This window comes from Penaeus vannamei, chromosome 26 (genome assembly GCF_042767895.1).
Source record: "Penaeus vannamei isolate JL-2024 chromosome 26, ASM4276789v1, whole genome shotgun sequence".
Classification (NCBI taxonomy): Eukaryota; Metazoa; Arthropoda; class Malacostraca; order Decapoda; family Penaeidae; genus Penaeus; species Penaeus vannamei.
The window spans coordinates 35,714,672-35,734,671 of record NC_091574.1 but is presented as its reverse complement, the minus strand read 5'-3'; the positions used below and the strand labels follow the sequence as shown (position 1 = coordinate 35,734,671).

At 36.3% G+C, this 20,000-nt stretch overlaps 2 protein-coding genes across 2 annotated transcripts; one reads left to right on the top strand and one right to left on the bottom strand.

Annotated features, from left to right (window-relative positions):
- Window positions 1–690: 690 nt before the first annotated feature.
- LOC113799983 (putative uncharacterized protein DDB_G0272516) lies at window positions 691–7,529 on the top strand. Its single transcript, XM_027350698.2, has 4 exons — window positions 691–1,040; window positions 2,613–2,940; window positions 4,608–4,801; window positions 5,852–7,529. Exons 1-4 carry the CDS (start codon window positions 844–846, stop codon window positions 6,048–6,050), a joined length of 918 nt encoding a protein of 305 aa, XP_027206499.2. The 5' UTR covers window positions 691–843; the 3' UTR covers window positions 6,051–7,529.
- Window positions 7,513–19,675, bottom strand: Cog8 (conserved oligomeric Golgi complex subunit 8). Its single transcript, XM_027350697.2, has 13 exons — window positions 19,597–19,675; window positions 15,143–15,214; window positions 14,904–15,028; window positions 14,183–14,335; window positions 13,581–13,703; window positions 13,050–13,152; window positions 12,533–12,643; window positions 11,968–12,128; window positions 11,542–11,691; window positions 10,762–10,893; window positions 9,513–9,665; window positions 9,071–9,268; window positions 7,513–8,424 (listed from the first exon to the last, which is right to left on the bottom strand). Exons 1-13 carry the CDS (start codon window positions 19,649–19,651, stop codon window positions 7,876–7,878), a joined length of 2,085 nt encoding a protein of 694 aa, XP_027206498.2. The 5' UTR covers window positions 19,652–19,675; the 3' UTR covers window positions 7,513–7,875.
- Window positions 19,676–20,000: the final 325 nt, after the last annotated feature.

Here is a 20,000-nt window from a genome sequence, read left to right as displayed (position 1 = left end):
AATGACAAAGCTTATCCTTTCATTTATTACGTTTTCTATGATACTCACATGGCTGTTATTAACTAATTTAATTTTCATTTTAGTGCCTATCGTATAGACATATAGTGATAAAGTTGTTATTTAGCCTTTTGAGAATATACTACTTCCTTCACTGCATTTAATATTTACTTAAATGGAAGAATGGTTTAAGTATTTTCTAATAATGGATAAATTAGATGATTTGGAATGCTGGCGGTGTTAGCTGAAAGTTGCCATTTTCGCTTGCTCATTAACTGGAGAATAATATCATCACCAACACACTTCGGATATTTCTATACGTACTTGCACGATAATTCAAATCATGATTGAAATATGATAATCACAAGGAACTACCAAATATATGACATTTTATTTCTAAAAAAAAGGAAGCAAAAATTATAATTTTGTAACTTCAAGGTCCGCCTCTATGCGTTGAGTTACCATGTTTTCATTTCTCTATATCCATGTCTTTTTATATATTCTCCTTATCTCCCGATAATATAACCTCTAAAATATATAGCCACTTTCAAAAATTAACAACTAATATGTAATATGAAAGATAATAAAGATTCAGGAGGGAAACCACCCAAAAAAAAGACCCAAATACTGATGAATAACCAACCTTCCCCAAATCCCCCTTAGCCCGGGCAAAAACCGTTATGGCCGCTCAGTTTGAAAATCCGTAGCAGCAAATTCGGCCTCGTTTAAACCCCCGCCGGACTCAAAGGCTTAAATAGCAACGCCCCATTTAAACCTCCTCATATAATCCTCCCTCTATATTATAGCATCCCCTCCCCCCCAGAAAAAAAAGCAAATTCCTTCGCCATGGCAGCAAAACTGAGTCGCAGTTGGTCGTTCTTTAGAGGAAAACAGGAGGAAAGTAATAAGAATTATCTCCACGAGGATTTCCAGCCCCAGGAGCCGCAAAGTCGAGTGAATCTCCAACAGAGGTTTAAAAGGGACGAGAAAATGGTGTCGATGAGGAACCGGCCGCTGCCTCCGCTCCCAACGGCACACGAGGGGTCAGTCGCATTTATTATAGTTTTATTATTAAGTTAATTTTATTATATTAGTGTTGATAAAGGTTGTTTTCCTTATCATCAGTTTTATTGATAACTAAGCTTGGGTTTCTTAGTTTTATTATATTATTATGATAGTGTTGATAGAGGTTGTTTTTCTTATCTTCAGTTTTATTGATAACTAAGCTTGGGTTTCTTAATCTAGGTTATTATTAGCAGTTTGGATTTCTAAGATTAGTTTTATTATATTTTAGATTTTTATGGTTTTATTCTTTATTTATTGTTGGTGTTTATTTAGGGATGTTTTTTATTTTTTTTACTTCTGTGTATAGGTATTTTGTAGGACTTTATCTTATTATATATTTTTTAATTTTACTAAATTGATCATGGTTGGTTTTATTGTTGTATTTTATTATTGTTAAAAGGTTTTCTGATTTTGCAGGATTGCTTCATTAGATTGTTAATTGTCACAGACTTGTCTTTTAAATTCCTTTCTTCTAATATTTCATTTATCTCTTTATATATATATATATATATATATATATATATATATATATATATATATATATATATATATATATGTATATATTTTATGTAGGTTTTGGTGAAATAAGATTAATCTGTCTTTTAATTCATTCTATGGTTAATCTTTATGGTCTGGACACACTAGGCTTGGGCAAATTCAATATGATGTTCTTGTAGCGGACAAAGAGTTGCATTCGTCCGTACAAAAAAATAATCTGCAGACATGAACGGTAAAGAGCCACAAATTGAGGAAAAAGATCACAGGAAGTGCCGCTTACAGCCTAAATCCCCAGCTTTGTATATTATCATGCCGCATATATTAAGGTGAAGACAGTGTTTCCCGGGAGATTTTGGGGGTGGAGCCAATCATCAACTCTCCTCTTTGGAAATAACCTTTTAATTTAGATTGTTGAATAAAGTTTGTGACGCGGAGGTGGGGACTTCAGTCTCTGGCAAGTGCGTCCGTACTGTAAAGAATTTAGATATATTATTTTTGGGATATGTTCTGGAGTTTCAGCCTATGTTACTGATAAAATTTCACTTCACGTATTTTGATTGTGGTAAATTTTAAGGTTTTGTAGGTTTTAAGGTGGAATTAAAGCTCAGTTATTTAAATGTTCATAAAAGTTTGCTGTAATGTTGCTTGTAGAAAGTTCAGATAAAGCAGATTTATTAGATTGTGCAGAAGAAAACATCCAGTGAATTTTAGGAGAAAATCTAAATAGTTTGTTAGAACAAATAATGAGAAATGGAAATTACATTTATATTTAGTTTGTGAATTATTCAGTTGTCTAATGATATACTTTTATCTTCCCTTTTTTCTTAGTAAATGGTTAAACAGCCCCAGCCCTTTCAAAAATAGTTATTAAGAGTTATTCTCATCTTTATATTTTAAGATAGTATTTGCATACTCAAATACAGTTAGAAAAAAAATAACCATAATTTTTTTTTATTATTAATATTCCTGTCTGAAGTATCGCTAATGGACTAATACAAAAATTGTGGCATTGGAAGTGATGACAATTGTGACTAATTTTCTGCCTTCCACAGATACACATCATTATCCAAACAGGGAGAGGAACCCCAGGCTCACTTCCAGACCAGTCGCAACAAGATCCACAGTGACAGCAACAGACAAAATTACAATGGTCACCAGAGCACCCAACAGCCCAGTGGACAGACCACCACCACAACCACCAGCACCTCCAATTTCCGCTGCCGTCAGCCGCTTTCCAACCTTCCCTCAGGGGTGCTTCCTCTGTCAACGGACATTGTTAACCAAGTGCGACCTCGAGCTAACAGAATGATCCAGGAGGGAGGGAAGAAGGTGAACCGCGCGCTCCAGGGAGTTAGAACTTCATTGTCGTCATTCACACAGGTAGGTGGTCCTTGTTGCCTCCTTGGTTTGGCACTTTGCCTGAGTTGAGGGTGTCAGTGGGAGATGCTCGTTGGGTTTTTTAATTACTCTGCATGGGGGCTATCATTCTGCCTTTCTGTAGAAAAGAAATATAGTTTCATATAATTTTATGAAAAATATTTCATGTCCTATAAAAATGTATTGTGTTCTATAATCACAAGATATTATATCTTTCTGTAAAAATATTGTTGCATATCCTTCTATTAGAATATTTTTCATATTGTTTTATGAAAATCATAAATCATGTAGCGGTAAAAAAAAAAAAAAAAAAAAAAAAAAAAAAAAAAAATATATATATATATATATATATATATATATATATATATATATATATATATATATATATTTATTTATTTATTTATCTATTTATTTATTTATTTATTTATTTATTTATTCATATATATTCATATTTATATCCTTCCCTAGAGAAAACAAATTATTATAGGAAAAGAATATTCTTTAATATATATATTTCAATAATCATCACTAAAATGACGATGATTAGTAAATGCAGGAGAATTATAGACACAAACAATACTACTATAAGAAAGGAGGGAGTATGCCTCACTGTTATAGAAATGAAAGGCATCTTCAGGTTGCAAATAGGTTATTGCAATCGTCTCATCAAAGATTCCGGCAAGACACTACTTTTAGACCTCATTGGTGATTTATCATTAACCCAATCACACTCTCAACTGTCATTTTCTTTAGTGAATTCTGCTTGTACACACATGGTTCCACAAGTGCTCAGCCAACATGGTATCCTTTTCCCTCAAGTTTTTGGGAAGATAATTCTTTTCTTTAATGCTACTAATACTGATCTTGTTATTAGTGTTGTGGGCTTTATAATTATTATAGCTATTACCAATATTAACAGCACTGAAGGAATATATAAATGAATCTTTCTCACCTTCCTTGAGTTTTCAGGAACATATTATTTTCTAGTGCTATATACACCGATCTTGTTGTTATCATAATTACTAAAATCTTTAGCAATACTAGGCACAATAAAAAATATTAAAATTATAATTCTAAATTTTTTCCAACAACCTTGAGTTTCAGGAAAATATATACTTTTTCTTATGCTAATACTGAGCTTGTTATTATTGTTGTTAACATTATGATTATTACAATTATTAGCAATACTAGAAGCAATAAAAAATTATAAAACAATCTTTTTGAAAATGAAGGAATAGGGAAAAGAGGTGAGATAGGTAGGACTAACAATTGACTTTAAAATTGAGCATTTGTGGAATCATATATGTGCAAAGACAATCAATAAATGAAAGGATGTATTCTTTATATATTCAGTTAATTAAGCAACCAATCTGAGCCCTGTCTTGGCAGTCTGCACGTAGTGAGGCCCTAACTTGAGGGACAGAGGCCATACACCCATTCTATACTTCATGATTATTATTTTATTGTGTTGTTGCTATTATTCATTATCATTAGTGTTATTTTAATTAATATTGTTTTTTTATTGCTTTTTTTTTCAGTTGTTATTATCATTATTATTATTATGACTATTACTATTACTACTACTTCATGATTATTATCATTATTGTTTTATTATAATTATTATTATCATTATCATCATTTTCCTGACTCTCCACCCTTCCTCAACACAGATGTTCCGCAACTCAACACGCCGCAGGTACAAGCTGGACGCAAGGACACCCACGCACACCCCGAAGCACAATTCAAACCGCACCCCAAGGAAGACCCCAGGCAAGCTCTATTCACCCTTCAACATGAACACACCCGTCACACCCCACAGCTACTTTAAGGCTCCCAAGCGACTCCAGAATGCTACTCCAAGAAGGTGAGTGGTAAGGGGTACCGACTGTTTTCTTTGTGTAGATTTGTCGTGCTTTGAAGGGTTCTTTGCTTAGCTTTGCTTTTTTAAAGAAATGACGGGGGTGGGTGTTGAGATGATTGGGAAGGTTGGTGGTGACGGTGGTGATGGTGATGATGATACTGGCGAGGGTGCGAGTGAGGGTGATGACGATGACAATAATGATAATGGTGGTGGTGATACACGAAGATGTATCTCCTTGGGAATCTCAAAGGAGGAGTTGGAACTGGTTGGACATGGCTTATGATAACTGCAAAATATGAGTGTAGGTAAAAAAGAGAGAGAGAAATTATCATTTATATTATACTTTCTATCTGTTTTTCTTTAACTTATTTTCTTTTTTTCTCTTAATCTTACTTTTCTTCTCTCACTTCTCTTTCTCATTGCATTTTTCCCTGCCTTGTGTATTTTAATTAAATTCTAATAGCAATTTCCATTGGGGAAATATGACAATCACAATTATTATTGCATTAGTGAGCATGAAAAAAGGAGAAAAAGAGCTGTTATTCCATATATGGAAACCTCCAAGGGGTGAGACATTTTTCCTATTCCAAGTGTCTTTTTATGATAATTTTATATCGTGGTTACAAAATAAGTAACTTTTTTTTTCTTAGTCCTTTTTTTGGGGAGGGTGTATGTGTATGCATCCAGTGTGTGTGGGGTGGGGGTATGGGTGCAGTTAGGGTGTTTGTGTATGTGGTTGCAAATGGATATGTTGGTGTAGGTATAGCTAGGGTATATGTGGGTGGGGAGGGGTAAGTGGTGGTGTTAGTGTATGTGAGGGGATGGGGGTGATTTTATATATATTTCTTCTTCTCCCACCCCCCCATAACTCAATAGCATGGATATACTTTGCAACAAAATTTAGAATTGAATTTGTACACATGTGTAATATGAAGGAAAAGACAATTACAGAATATTCCCAAATATTACCATGAGAATTCTGACTGGTAGCATTTTTCCCTCTTAAATCAATGGCATTGGTCACAGCATCATAATCTCTCTTACCCAATACAGGAATGGCCCAGGAAACGAGAACATCCCCAGAGCCATCACACCCCAGGCCAACAGAGCCCCCTTGGTCACTCCCAGTCAGTGGACGCAGTTTCACTCTCCATCACAGAAGTTCGACCGGGATGTCTTGGCCATGAGGAGTGGGATTCAGGACCTCGAGTGCGTGACGACAAGAATACTGAGGAACGGAAAATTGCATTAAAGACGGAGAAATTGCGTGGACTTGCCGAAGGGGTATTAATTCGCACAAAGAAGATATCACGTTTGATTTATTTTGTTTATGAAACTGTTGTTGATTGATTTGCGCAAAATTTATTGGTCTGTGTGTTTGCCAAAGGTCTAGAGAGCCAAAGTAAATTATGGCTTGTGATATTCAAGCTCTGCAGTATTATGTATGGAGAGACTTTTTTTTTTAAGGCATGAGGAATCTCATTACATTTTAGGTACACTTTCATTTTATTTTCTATGAAAATGAAATTACAAGAAATATGGGTAAAGTCATGAGGAGACTTTAGACTGGTAGTTCCTATTCCTGGTGATTAAATCCTGTTCAAAAGAGCTGTTCATTTCAGTATTATGTGATGCAATAATCTTTGTACCTTGTAAAGATTTGTTCACAATTGGCTTAAAATGAGCAGCGTTTCCCACCGACCCCTGTATTCTCCACTGTTTAGGGACTACTGTTTCAGTTTGTTAATTCATTTTTATATATTTATATACTAAGACAAGAAGAAAAGAAGATAAGAAAGCATTTAAACTTAAAGATAGGGGGAACTGACGATGAGTCAGAATGGCAATTTATTTATTCATTTTTGTATTCCCCCCCCCCTCTTCTACCTTTATTTTAATTTTGAAACTGATTTTGTTTTTTGTAAATATGCACATACATATATACACATTTATATAGGTGTATATATACATGTAGTATATAAGTAGATAGATATATATATATACACACATATATACATACATATATATATAACCTTAGGTAAATGCATGCCTAGAACCGTATACACCAAACTTTTTGACATCATTATATGCAGATGTTAAGTTTTTAGTAATGACTTTTTTGTTTTTCTTTTTCTCTTTTCCTTCAAATGTATGCATGGTATAATTTCAAAAGACACTTGAAATTGCACATGTTTAATATGCAGCTATATTTGGCCTTACACAAGGCTTCATACACAAATTTTCATTGTGACAATGTAAAATGAATCTTTATAGTAATTATTTAAATTCATATTTTATTTTTAAGTTGTTGCTTCATTTCCAGAAGTCTATTTGTGATATTAAGTTACCATGCGATTATTTGCTCTCTAACAGTATTACTGTGTTACCTGAGAAATTACCTGAAGTATGTTACAGTTTTTAGAATAATTTATATCTACTTAACCAAGTAACATTGACCACAGCATATGTAACATGTATACTAACATAAAATGAACCACAGCCTCAATAATGTCTGTCTCATATTATTGTGGCTGTGTTTCATGTTTTTAAATTGAAGTCTTCCCATTTGAAGATTCGTAGACAGTAATGCTTTGAAAATTCCAAAAAGTTTCATTATGGCTAATGACTGCATCAGCTATGTTCTTCCACTGTATGATACATAATCATGTATGTAGAAACAGATCTGTAGTTACAGGTACATTAAAACATATTAGTGCATAAATGTAATAAATATTTTAATAATCCATTTACAACAAAGTCAACAATAAATAACACTATATAGTAAATAAAAAAAATTGTAAAGTATATAATGCCTCCCACATCACAGTTCCACTCCTAATGGGCTTTACATTTTTGCTTTTAGATTGCAAAAATGACAGGTTTCTGTCTAACCTGTCAACATTATATGGAATATATCACTTCAACAAATTACTTTGTCTGACGAAACTGCAATTTTACCTACCCACACAAAGAAAAAGCATTTAATGACCCCCCCCCCCCTATTAAATGTATAAGATTTGCAAAAAAAATTATATATAAAAGCAATGAGACATTCTCTACATCGTTAGAACTGTCTATTATGCCTCTTGGTTTGAGGCCGTTTCTGAACCCTGAAAAGAAGATTCTGATGGAGTTCCTAACTCGGACGATGATTCAATGTAAAACTGAGGTTTACTTGTAATTTCTAAATTGGACAATCCCTCTTTTAATAATTCTGCTCCTTCAGCAACCGTTAGTGGTGGTGGTGTGGTTTCTAGGAGTGAGAAATCCGTCGTTTGATTTGTTTCTGCTGAAACGGAATGTGTTAGAGCTGAATCCAAAAGCAGCTGATCTGTGCCGGGAGACACTATATCACTCTCTGTCCCCATGATTGGTGACTCCCCAACTATTTCTGATGAGGTCAAGGGCTGTGTGCTCTCTTCCAAAGAGATTGTCGATTCCTGCTGCTGCTGCTGCTCTCCTTGTGCAGGCTCAAGTGAGGCATCAGCTGTAACATCAGGAGAGGCTGATGTCTGCTCTAGATGAGTGCTGTAAAGCATCTCCTCCGACAGCTCCTTTTCTTCCTTCTTCGGCAAGAGGTGTTCAATGGGAGCCAGGAGTTCCTCAATATCTAACTGCCCAAAGTTCTGAAAATGTAATAAAGTATAATAAATACTAAAAAATTGTCCCCCCATAGAAATTACAGGTAACAAAAGCTAAAATTTAAAAAATCCTCACAAATTTGTGTATATGAATTTTAAAGTAAAAGTTGCAAATTTGAGTATATGAATTTTAAAGTAAGTTATGTCTAAACATAACAAGCTTTATAACTCATGCATTCTTGATACAACTGGATCAGTTTATTTACTAAATTAATTTAAAATCTAAGAAATTTGCACTGAAATAACATTTTGAAGCTATAAACATTTTCACACATCAACTTTTTTTTATGCCCTTTCTGCAGGGTGTTATTTAAAAAAAAATAGACATGTTAACAGGCTCCCTACATGTCATCAAACCAGGAAACTGTTTGTGATGGAGCTGGAACAAAAACAAGTCACTGTCCACATTGGAGGGATGCCAATTGCACACATAACATTCACCATTCTAATTGGGAAATTTTAAGAAACTAAAAGATCTAGATGGGGGATGGCAGTGGAAGGCCCTGAGTACAAAGCCAGCCAAACTTTGACAGCCCAGCACTTATAATCAGATATTTATAAAATACATAAGAAAAGGGACAGAGTGAAAATTAAAAAATTGAGATAATACCAAAGAGGAGGAATAACCCACCTCCCTCTGCAGCTGTGTAACTGACACACCCGAGATCACAGAGATCTGCTGAAGTGGGTAGAGCAGGCGCAAGCATGTATTGATGTGGGGTAGCAGACCCTGCGCCATGACCATGCACATGCGTTGGAAGGCTGCCTCTTCCTTTGAAGTGAAGCCTGAGCTCTCGAGGCGGTGGAGTTCCAGCAATGCAGCAACCACCTGCAGAGACAATGATAAATTATAAGTGGATTAATATAGCTATAAATATCATGGGTATACAGAGGGATGAATATTAATGACAAATATACTGCCAAACTATGTGGGTAAATACAGTAGTGCATATGAATATCAAGGGTAAATACTATGATACATGCCACTTCACTTTGAAGGAAAACAAATGATGGTAATGAATATGAGTATCGATGATAATGATGTTAAGTATCAATGATGACAATGACTTCACCTTTGATAAAGATTTCTGCAGCAGACTGAGGACCTGTGGCAGGGTGGCCACAGGGCAGCATTGGCGAAGGGTGTTGAACATGGCCACCAGTCCATTCATGTAGTGGGCCAAGGGGGGGAACTCCATTAGGGTCAAAGGGGGTCGAGTTTTGTCCTGAAAGGATAATAACTGGTAAAGAAGGAAAATGTGCAAATGGGAACAAATAATTTCACAGAGCAAGTTATCAATTGAAGTTATTCATACCTTTAATTTGATTTGTCACAATGAGCTTTCCTCAATGGCAATGCAGATTATAATAGATATGGAGACATTAACAACCCTCATAATAAAGAAGAGGGACTGCAAACATCATTTTACTCTATAATAAAGTCCTAAGGATCAATACATAGCAAAGGTAACGATCAGATAATCCCTTTGAGCAGACTTTCCATAGCACTGTCATACTCAGGTCTGTAGGGAACACTGGGGAAAAGAACCACCAGCTAATTACTGAATTTAAAGTCTTGCTTTTTCCTGTCTTCTACATACATAAAGACGTCTCTTTGGGGTTTAACATTGTATTCCATCTTTGATTTTTATTCATTCGTATGTTTTTCATTTATTTACCACTGATATTCATCATATTGTTCATCCATCACTTGAAATTCATTAATATTTTTTTGGAAGAAGTTACCTATTACTAAATAAAAAAAAAAAAAAAATAAAGATAATATTCACATATATGAAAGGAAAACAGCTATAATAAGATATGAAAATAAAAGTTAAGTTTTGAATTCTTCAGAAGTTCCACTTCACATGAACAATAAACTGAAATATATCCATTTTGGTTTATTATTCATCTGAAGAGGAACGTGAAGAACTCAAAACATGACATTTATTTTCATGTATTATTGTGGTCGTTTTCCTTTCATTTTTGTGTACACATGACTGTATTTGTGCTTGTGTTCATTCACTTTTGTTTCTATTGTTAATTCACATCAAACCTAAAATTTCCCGCATGCTGAAAAAAGACAACAGTGAAGGGCCAGAATTGAGAATAAATACCACTACAAGCCTGCCTTATAATAAGAATACAAATAATATCAGGAATAAGAATAATAAGAAAGATAATAAAGATAGAAGAGGACAAAAGCAAAAATCATGAGATAGAAAGAGAAAGAAACAAAGACATGGAGAGGAACAGATAAAAGACAGACAGCAAGAGAACCTTTCCCTCTCCGTCTTTCAAACCAATCAATCTCATACATACCTGTGTTTCAATCTGGATAGCAGATGGAGCACTAAGCAACGGTGCTTCCATGAGTGAAAAGCTACTCAGGGTCTCATCAAACTTGATGTTGGCTGTGCGTATGTCCTTCTCACACTGCAGGAGGGCAGCTTTCTGTGGGGCGCATGAAAGGCATAGAAGGAAGTTCACTCTTTAGGCAGCTGCTTATCTATTTGTATCTACCTCATTCTCCATTTTCATCCTCATCTTCAGTTTTCACCTCATACTCTTTTAGGGTATCAACTTACATAGTGGAATACTGAACCACAATTGTAAAACTATCATTTTATAATTTTGTCTTTCATTTGTTCTTTCTTGTCTCCCATAGTTATCTCTATGATATCTTCCACATTCACTTCTTTCTTCCCTGCCAGCATCTTTTTCATATTGCCTTACCACATTGGTTTCCTCAGCAACATATACTGGTTCAGATTTAATTGCAATGGCTGAGCTGGAAGAGCTGTTGTTCTGCACATTTGCAGACAATTGCACCCCTTCACTACCAAAGAACTTCTTTAGAGCATTTAGTTGGTTCCAATAACATTATAGAAAAAATGGGAAGTCACCAAAAAATCAAAGTCTCATTAACACAACAAAGAAAGCCATTAATTCCTGTTCCTTTCAACATCTTCAACTATGTTCTTCTGTACAACTTCTAATAAACCAAAGAAAAATAATAACCCAACAAATAACAAACCAATAGGTAAATAATTTGAAAATTAAAACAAAATAAAAACACTAATGATAATAAGTAATCCCTACCTGGAACAATGGAATGAGGAGGTTCCTGAAATCGGCCCCAATGCGGCTGAAGGACTGACCGAAGAACATGCACTGGGCCAGGACAGCCTCCAGGTTGGGCCCCACACCTCGCTCAAGGTCCCTCTCCACAATCTTCATGAACTGGTTTACCTAGGGATGGAGAGGTTGCATGGAGATTTTAGGAGGTTTTAGGAACAAGAAATAATGACAAATACACTCAAACACAAATACGTACGCACAACTATACTAATGCATATACCCACATTTAATATTCAGTACCTTCCCCCTAACTTTATTAACATTCAAAGATCTTCATGAAGTACATAGATATACAAATGTAAAAAAAAAAACAAGAAGAGAAATCTGGAAAAAAAAAAAAAATCCATTCAATACCCCAAAAGCAAGACAACCTCTATCAATCCGTACCTTATGCAGAATCCACCCATGGAAAATGGCTTGCTCATTGACCTCCGGGTCCCCCAGGCTGAAACGCATGTCATCGTCCGAAAAGATGGCACGATACTGTGTAACAATATCAAATAGGTGGACACGTGATGCTTCTACAACCTTAATGATGTGCTGATAACCTGTAATTTGTGTGAATTGTATTAACTCTTTGAATAGCAGATTCGTAATTACTTTAATCCTCTGAAAAAAAAGTATATTACAGAAAACATTCTACATTCAAGCACTAATTAATTTCTATATCATTAAACAGCCCTGACTTTCCTACAAGTTAATAAATCTGAATAATGTGAGGAACGTCTTGCAAGTATTCCAATAAGGTAGGAACCAGGCATAACAATTAAAATCTTTGTTTTTTTTCATAGCTAGAGAATACTAGTTCATGAAAGAACAGCAACAAACATGGAATTTATTCCTCTGCTTTTCCTGGCAAATCCTGTCATATTTCTTGGTACTTCCTTTACCAAAAAATTACCAGATTGACTATGAAACATAAAATTGCAAATCACCCAAAGGTCCAACTCACTGTCGTCCTTGGGTATCCCCTTCAAGACGCTGTTGAACCAGGAATCCCTCGCTTGCAGAAACTTCAGCCTCAGCTCAGGCTCGGTGAACACATCAAGTCGCCGAAGTAGGCCTAACAAGAAGAAAGAAATCTAGAAACTGATAATAATACAAAGAAATCAAAGTCTGACGGATACGAGAGGATAAAGATGTACATTTATTTAAATAAGACATTAAAAAAAATAATAATAAAGAGTCTGGCACATCTCCATATGAAATGAAATCACAGACTTGAATACAGTCATCAAATCAGGTAAAAAAAAAGCACTTGTGCTTTTTACTCAGTTAAAAAAAAAGGAAGCTTATCTGCCATCTTTTTACCTTACAGAAAGACCATACAAACACTGGTAAGAAAAGATATTCACAAAAATTCTAGAATTCATAAACAAAGCATATGAAAAAGAGAATGTGGAGATAATTAGCAAAAAGGCCTGAATATAACATAAACCACAACATCACCGCATCTCTCCCTTCCTCACCTATGACCTTGAGGCACTGCGGCAGGGCCAAGGGCGATCGCAACTGTGCCAGAAGTTGGCTCAACATCAGCCGAGTGCCTGCCTGGACCTCCATCACAATGTTCTGTGGAGATAATGGTAGTTTAGAATGCTGTCCCTGCTATGTTATATTCTGAGTCAGATGCAGATACCTCCAAATTAATCAAATTATATAAAAATTAAGTAACATTTTTATAATATACCAAAACAGAGTATCTAACAGCCTGCCACTACTGAACATTAAAAGGGCTATCATATAGACATAAATACCCCCTTAAAAATATCTAATATTAGAGAAAAATGTTTCCAAAACTATAAGAAAAGGGTAATCAGTTCAGATGATAGGGAGTCTTAGTAATTGACTCACTGGTGATTAAGCATTTGTCGAGCCATAAGTTTGTAAAGCTAATTAAGAGCCCCACAGTAACAATATCCTGCACATACAATCTATCCCCTGTGGCATCGAGTCAAACACTCAATGAAATTCCATATATAATGATACAGCATACTTACCGCTATTATAGGAATGTCTGTGTGTTTCTTCTCCAGCCTTCTCACGTATGCTAAGATCTCTAACGCTTCTTCATAGTAGCTATTTCTCACACATGTGTCCATCAGCTGTGGTAGCTCCAGGATCTGTTCATGAAAGGAGGGCTTATAAATGACAATTACTAATGTCATCATTATTATCATTACCAATTACTGTCATTGTCATTAATTATCATCATTATCAACCACTGTCAATATCATTATCATTATGATAATTATAGTAATCATCTTATCAACAACTATAACAATAACAATAATATAACAATAACAGCTGCCACTGCCATCATCAATCATCATCATCATAATAACTATAACAATAACAATAATAATAACAATAATAATAGCAATAATAATAGCAATAACGATGATGACTGATGACTGATGACTGATGACTGATGACTGATGACTGATGACTGATGATTGATGATTGATGATTGATGATTGATGATTGATGATTGATGATTGATGATTGATGATTGATGATGATGATGATGATGATGATGATGATGATGATGATGATGATGATGATGATGATGATGATGAAGTAACAATAACATCAACAATACCTCCAACAATTGTGTGTGCTTTGTCAGCGTGAGGGATGTGAGGTGCCGTGACTGTGCCAAGCTGCGCGACGTGGCCAAAAATCCGTCCACACTTTTCCGAAGGTTGGGCAGGCACGACGACAAGCCTTCTAAGTGACTCTCAACACTGGTGAACTGCAAAAGGATGATACAGGTAGACTGACAAACAGATGCACACACACGTGTACACATGCACATATGCACATTTGTACAGACAGACAGAGACACACACACACACACACACACACACACACACACACACACACACACACACACACACACACACACACACACACACACACACACACACACACACACACACATACACACATACACACATACACACATACACACATACACACATACACACATACACACATACACACATACACACATTCACTCACTCACTCACTCACTCACTCACTCACTCACTCACTCACTCACTCACTCACTCACTCACTCACTCACTCACTCACTCACTCACTCACTCACTCACTCACTCACTCACTCACTCACTCACTCACTCACTCACTCACTCACTCACTCACTCACTCACTCACTCACTCACTCACTCACTCACTCACTCACTCACTCACTCACTCACACACTCTCAACCCCCCGACCCAACCTAATCAGAACAGACAATGAAAACCCTTCTAAACATCATAGTGCACCAAAGGCACAAAAAAACATCAAGACCCACATCTTTGAAAATAGTTCTTGAGCAATCAGCTGTATGAATGAAGGTCTTGTAGTTGGTGTAGGCCAAGTCCCTTGTCTGGTCCAGAATGGCTGTTCTCTCCTCCCGCAAGTGGCCGCCCTCCTTGCCTGAAAAGATATCAAGAATGATAATGATACAAAATATGGTACAGAAAATAATGATAATAATAAAACAACAACAACATTAACAGCAACAACAACAACAACAACAACAAATCTTACCGAGCTTTTCTACGCCACATGATGCTAGTTGAACTATGTAATTTGAAAATTCCTCGTTGTCTTTCCAGGTATCTGCAAAAAAATATATATATTTTAAAAAGCTTCAACATTTCAAATAGCATTTCATTTTCACTCAGGGATATTAGACTGCTCTATATTGAAAATTTTGTACTCTTTTACAGTGGGACCTACAGTATATGAGGCTCTGTAGCCATAAAGACAACCTGTGCATTAAATGAAATGCTGTAAGACAACTAAATAAATGTTTAATATTCAATGTTTGAAACATAAAAATGTGCTAGACATCTAAGGTCATATAGTACTATGGTAACGTATTGTCGGAGAGGGTAATGGAGAGTTAAAAATTACAATAAAATATGTTAGATGTCAAAGATTAGAGAGTGTTATAGGATAGTATGGTAGTGAAAGGGGAAAAAAGGAGAGTAAGTGAACTAAAGCAGAGATTAGTAGAAATGGTAGGGTTAAAGAGGTAAGGCAATTGAGTGAATTATGGTTTATCTGTCACTGGGGAGGGTATAGGAAAAATGTTCAAGGAAAAATAGAGATGGCTGTTGGAAAAGTAGGAGAAGAATCCGGGGAGAGGGGAAGGTGTTAGATGTCAAAGATTAGAGGGTGTTATAGGAAAGTATGGTAACAAAAATGGAAAAGAGAGAAGTAAATGAAGAAGAGCAGGCATTAGTAAAATGAGAAAGGTTAAAGGGGTAGAGTGATTGAGAGAATTGCATTGTATCTGACTGGGGAAGGGATAGGGAAAAAGACGTGACTGTTGGATAAGTAGGGTGAATTCGGGTGATGAGAAAGGGGTACTGGGGAAGTTGTTGAAGTATCAGGAAGAATGTCTGGAGGGGAGGGGTCTGGAGAAGGATACTGTTGTGATAGAGGAGATTCGTGTGTATTCAAGTGGAAGCGGTAGAGGGGGTGGGGTATGTTGGAAGGGTGTAAGAGGAAGGGGGATGGAGGAAACTTGAGGAGGAGGAGGATGGATATAAATACTTTAAATGTAGTAGGAGTAGGAACAGAGGGATTGAGGGTGGGTGAATGAGTGGAGTATTCCCCTGGGTCATCTTTAGGATGTTTTGAATGTCTTCAAGGATTTCTGGAGGAGAGTTGGGTGAAGAGGACTAAGAAACAAAGGTTCACTTATGAGAAGGAGAAGAGGAGATAGATATCTGAGGAGCAGAAAAAGAGGAAGGTGTAGGATATGATGTAGCAGGAGAGGGTGGAGTGGAACGTTTTGGTTGTCTGGTATGACAAATAAAGTGAGGAGGGTGGGGTAGGTATCAGGGAAGTGGTAGAGACTGGAGTATCTGGATTTAGACTGGAAAACAAATTTGAGTGGGGGACTGGGTGAGTAGACATGGGATGGCTTTGGATATAGGGGAGAGATACCGAGGGAGATACAGAAATATCTTATGAAGATGGTGGGAGAGCAGAGAAAAAGGAATTTTGGAGTAAGTTGAGAGAGAAAAACCTCATTGTTGTTCTTGTCTGGCCTCACTTAGAGTGAAGCCTAGTTTAAATCTGAGAACTGCTACCTCACATTCCAGCTTATAGGCAGGGAAGCTCCTCTAAAATACATTATGAGAGTCTCCATATTTGGCACACGTACATGACTGAGTAGGGCAATTTCAACGGTCATGACAAGATTGGGCACATAGAGGGCAGTGGGCTGTGGAGCGATAGTGTTTGGCTGGGTGGCCAAAATGCCAACATTTCTGACATTGAAGAGGAAGGGGTCAATATGGTCGGATATGGAAGGACAATCCACCAATATAAACCTCATAGGGGAGGTCATGTCTACGGAAGCTAATCTTGCCAATAATGACGTGGGATTTACACTGGCCTCTGGGAGGAATAGGTTAACACTGTACTGACAAATCATATTCAGCAAGACGGGTAAGTAAGTCATTCTCACAGTCTGACCAGTCATTATTGTAGAGAAGACAAGCATTTGGGGGAATAGAAACAGTTCCAGTACAACTATTAAGAGAGGGATATGGTTCAACAGGAATGGATTTGCCATTTAGGTCAGTTAGGGTAGATTGTGTATGAGCTTGGGATTCAGATATAACTGTGACAAGGCATGAACAATCAGAGCAACTGCAAAAGGTAACCTCTATAAATAGACATACCAAATTTATACTCTGTTTCCCTTTCTTTGGTTCTACATAAGTGCAATTCCATCTGAACCGCTTGGCACAGTATTCTAAAAACAACTATCAGCTATAATATCTCATCGCAGTGGATAAAAATATTATCTGCAGGGCTAATAATATTGTGCCGTATAAAAACATGATCCATACCCAAGATCAAAATCTAAATATCTATCACATTAGCAATCTTCAAGGAATGGAATGTTGTGCAACTGTTCAAATTAAGTATTCCTGGTTAAGAAAATCCATATATGTATAATATCATGAGAAAAAAATAAATAAGTAAATAAGATAAAGATGAAAATTAAATTAAGACACAAAATTAAAATATTTGTAACAAAATAACTAGCCATGAAACAAAACATTTGTAATCAAAAATGATAATTTTCATAAGCACATACTTGATACATTACAATAGCAAGTTATGTTTTCATTATAGCATTTGACACTGTAGGCTGACAGTGAAGGTGGTCGTGCATAGGATTTGTGTAGGCATTGGCCAAAAACACAAACTCTTTTCTTCAGGAATGAGTTCACACACAAAAAAATTGTTTAATAAAACAGGTAATAGAAATATATACATATATTGTAGAGTGCAGCCACTGATAGGTCTGCAATTTTGCAATATCTTACTATGTCCAACCTAATAATGTTATCTTGGCTACTGATCTGAGTCGTAAAATTTCGTAAAGCATACTGTCATAAGTTTCACAATCATTGTGGTTTTCTCAACAAACATTTCCAAAGCATATTCCAGCAAGACTGAACTACACCTTTTTAAAGAGCAAAGTGTCCTATGAGATCTGCAAGTTCCATCTTACCAGAATTTAATGTAACTGGTAAAGACGTTACCTTTATTAGTGTACCCAAATCACAAGGGTCACAAGTCACTGTAATTGTTGCTTATATCAATTTTCTAAAGATTATTTTCCATACCAACTAAAATTGCTTCATGCAGTTGTCTTAATTTCCTCTTATGGTATTTTTCTCCAACCAGTATGCAATTTTAAACCTACAAATTTTAGTATCAATGGATTTTTATCAATGTCTAGTAGCCAAATATAGTAAATACAGGCAACAGAATCAATAAACAAGTATAATGCGAGCATCTGGAAACTCCTATAACTTATAACCACAAGCAGCCAATCCTGTCTCGTGGTGGGCCTTCCTCCACATCAGTAAATAATTATTGCCACCCGTCACACCTGTGCCACATACAGAAAAAACAACAATGCAAGGGGTTTAGCCCCAATTCTGTTAGCTTCAATTTTCTCTTTTTCTCACTGGCATTTGCACTTGTATCTCTCAGTCTTTCCCCCACTTAGTTAGATGCACAGTGCAAGGGATACCATATTCTGTATAAGCTGGGTTGTCATGTGACCCATCAAAGCATCATTCAGACTTGTCCAAAATAGGTCTCATACAGCATTCAAAAAATCCTCGTCCTGCTCATCCAGACCAGCTGGAAATGATGTTTTGACCATTTGGAATCTCTGCTTTCTCTTCCTGGACAAGTTATCCATCTTGTCCATCTTGCTCTCCTGCAAAGCTGGGCAAGCAGGACAAGATAGCTTTTGTATGTAAACAGTGACAGTTGCAGGCAACCACAAGGTATTGACGGGTAAGTTTATGGCCCTTTATTGGTGTTATCAAAGGATACTTTTGAGTTTACCAGTTGCAGGTAAGTTAAATATGCACCAAAGGAGTTACAAAACCTAAGCAGTGTGTAAAATAAACACACCAGTGTGATACAAAAGTGAATGTTTGCAGTCAAGCCAGTTGCATTCTGGGCAGAAAGGGTCTTGGAGGTTACGAACACGGCCTCTTTGTCCTGCTGGTCCTGGACAAGTTGTCTGGACAAGCAAGACAAGGAGTTCCGAACTATAGTCAATTATTGAGGATATTTGGCATTGCAGGTGAGGGGGGGAGGGGGAGCCTAGGTGTTTTATACAGCCCCCATGTAAACAACAGAATATACATAAATTCCACATTCAATCAACTTATTCCAGGCAAAATGGGAATATAAACCTCCTCCGCATGACACACAGCACCGAAAAATAAACATTATGCACACCAATAAAATTAAATAAAGCAAATACCAGCCGACGTCCCTGTCAAACCGTCCACGTCAACACCCAGCCAGGTTCTTCCCATCTCTAAAAACTCGAAAAAAAACAAAAAAAGGAAAAAACAACAACCTCAAGCCAATCCTCCCTTTAACCTCCACCCCATAACCTCCCTCCTGGTTGACCCTTGACCCTTAATCCCAACGCGTCTGACCTGGAATCCCGTCTTGAAATAAGAGCTTGGCGACCTCCTCCAACTCGACGTCCATGTTTGTTTACGTCTAGTGAGGGAGTGCGCCGGGTTATTTTATTTACTTGGATCTTTAAAGAACTCATTTGCCGTCTATTATCGTTTTTAGTCTCTGCATTTAAATGTTTGTGTGTCTGTCGATTTATAATTGTACATATTTACCCTGGTAAAGTTGATCCGCGGGGTTATAAGATATATATTTTTACATACACACACACACACACACACACACACACACACACACACACACACACACACACACATATATATATATATATATATATATATATATATATATGTATATATATATATTTTTTTTTCCACTGACACTTGAAGAAGAAGAAGAAGAAGAATCGGGAAAAGAAACC